The sequence below is a fragment of the Sinocyclocheilus grahami genome, unplaced genomic scaffold, assembly GCF_001515645.1.
Source record: "Sinocyclocheilus grahami isolate Dianchi unplaced genomic scaffold, SAMN03320097.WGS_v1.1 scaffold1507.1, whole genome shotgun sequence".
NCBI lineage: Eukaryota > Metazoa > Chordata > Actinopteri > Cypriniformes > Cyprinidae > Sinocyclocheilus > Sinocyclocheilus grahami.
The window spans coordinates 200,231-201,948 of record NW_015506686.1 but is presented as its reverse complement, the minus strand read 5'-3'; the positions used below and the strand labels follow the sequence as shown (position 1 = coordinate 201,948).

Sequence of the window (1,718 nt, the reverse complement as noted above, 5' to 3'; positions counted from 1 at the left end):
GTGTGTGTGTGTGTGTGTGTGTGTGTGTGTGTGTGTGTGTGTGTGTGCGTGTGTAACTCTGTGTGAGAGTGTGAGTTTACCTGTGTGATGGAGCTGAGGGTGGAGGAGGTGGGTGAGAACTGTTTGGGGTGATGTCTGCGTGTGTCTGGAGGCAGGGTCACCGGGGTCAGCTGCGCTCGTCTGCGTGGGGACGTGCTAATCTGCGGAGGGAAGGAGCCCAAAGTGCTGTAACTGGTGTTACTGACAGCCGACTGCAGCGAATGACTGCTGAATGATGACCTCAGCGAGGGGGAGGAGCTGAACGAAGACTGGAGGGAGGGGTTGCTCAGGGACGAGTGCAGGGAGGCGGAGCTCAGCGAGTTGGGGAACGAGTCGCTGCTGAGAGATGATTGGATGTTGGGGTTGCTAAGCGACGACTGGAGGGAGGGGTTACTGGACGTGCCCTGCAGAGACGGCAGCAGACCTGCGCAAATACAAACATGCTATTTGAATAAAACAACATTGAGATTCAGCATTAGAGCTGCTGTTTCAGAAAAACTGTTTCATTCCTGAAAAATGAACTAAATGAGTGAACGACTCGTCTCCCTCCCCGTAACCTTCGCAGATCATGTTACACCACACACTGGAACACTGGATTGTGATTGGTCACTTGATTCGTTCAAAAAGCTGATTCATTCAGAAATGAAGCGAGTGACCGTCTTGGAGTGAATCACTGATTCGCTCGATTCGTTAAAAGCTAGAACTGAACTGAATAATGACATTCTTCTGTTTCTGTTGTATCCAACTGGTTTCATACTTGAACACGGAACAGAACTGATCAGAATAATATGATTTTAGAGCTCCTTTAAAAGCAGAACTTGACTTTGTCTCATAAGTTTGCATTACTGTGCAATTACTGTGAATCTGTATTGTCTAAAGCACTGTATCAATAAAGGTGACTTGACAGAAATACTATAAAGCACGAATGCAGACGGTGTCAGGACAGATGAATGTCTTGGCTCAGTAAATGTGTTTTGACCTGTGGAGTGGAAGGCGCTGGGGCTGTGGATGCCGAGCTGCGTGAGGGTACAGGTCAGGTTCCCCGTGCTGCCCCCGGCGCTCAGAGACAGGTATCCCGGCTCGTCCGGGTCCAGCGGGGTCGGCAGCGGGGACGGGAAGTGCAGACTGGACAGATCCGGCAGAGAGCCGCCTGTATTCAGCACTGTCAGGCCGTGAGGAGCGCCGCCCTGCTGGTCCAGAGACGCAAACACACTGAACACAAACACAGCAGTGAGGAGGCAGATACTGAAGCTCACAGCACATCACAGCATGTAAACACAGAAGAGACTCAAACCTTACAACAGGAACCAGCGTCTTCAGCGGACAGAGATAATATCATCACCACACACAGTTTCAATACAAAAACAACTAGCACATGATCTAGAAAACACATTATCGCTCATTCCAATCACTGACTCTTTAATCTCCACAAACATCATGCATGTGGATTGACTGTTATGAGTTTTATTTGATATATGGTTAAATAACAACTCACTGCTGTAGCTTATAATAATGCAGCTTGCAATTAAATGAATGTTATTAGTATGTTGGGAAACAAAGACTGACACACACAGGGAGCACCGCAGCAGAAAACCAGAATAAAAAACCCTTCGGACAAGAAATACAACCAGCACATAAACCACTTTAACCAAGTGTGTGTGTGTGTGTGTGTGTGTGTG

General features: G+C 48.1%; 1 protein-coding gene across 1 annotated transcript in view; it reads right to left on the bottom strand.

Annotated features, from left to right (window-relative positions):
- Positions 1–17: 17 nt before the first annotated feature.
- The window catches only part of LOC107570791 (CREB-regulated transcription coactivator 2-like), a gene marked incomplete at its 3' end in the record, with an annotated part of 33,417 nt that continues 31,716 nt past the window's right edge, over positions 18–1,718 (bottom strand). The window contains exons 10-11 of the mRNA XM_016257048.1: positions 1,019–1,251; positions 18–463 (exon numbers count right to left, since the gene is read on the bottom strand). Of these exons, the coding sequence (XP_016112534.1) occupies positions 18–463; positions 1,019–1,251 (679 nt within the window). The remainder of the gene's footprint in view (positions 464–1,018; positions 1,252–1,718) is intronic.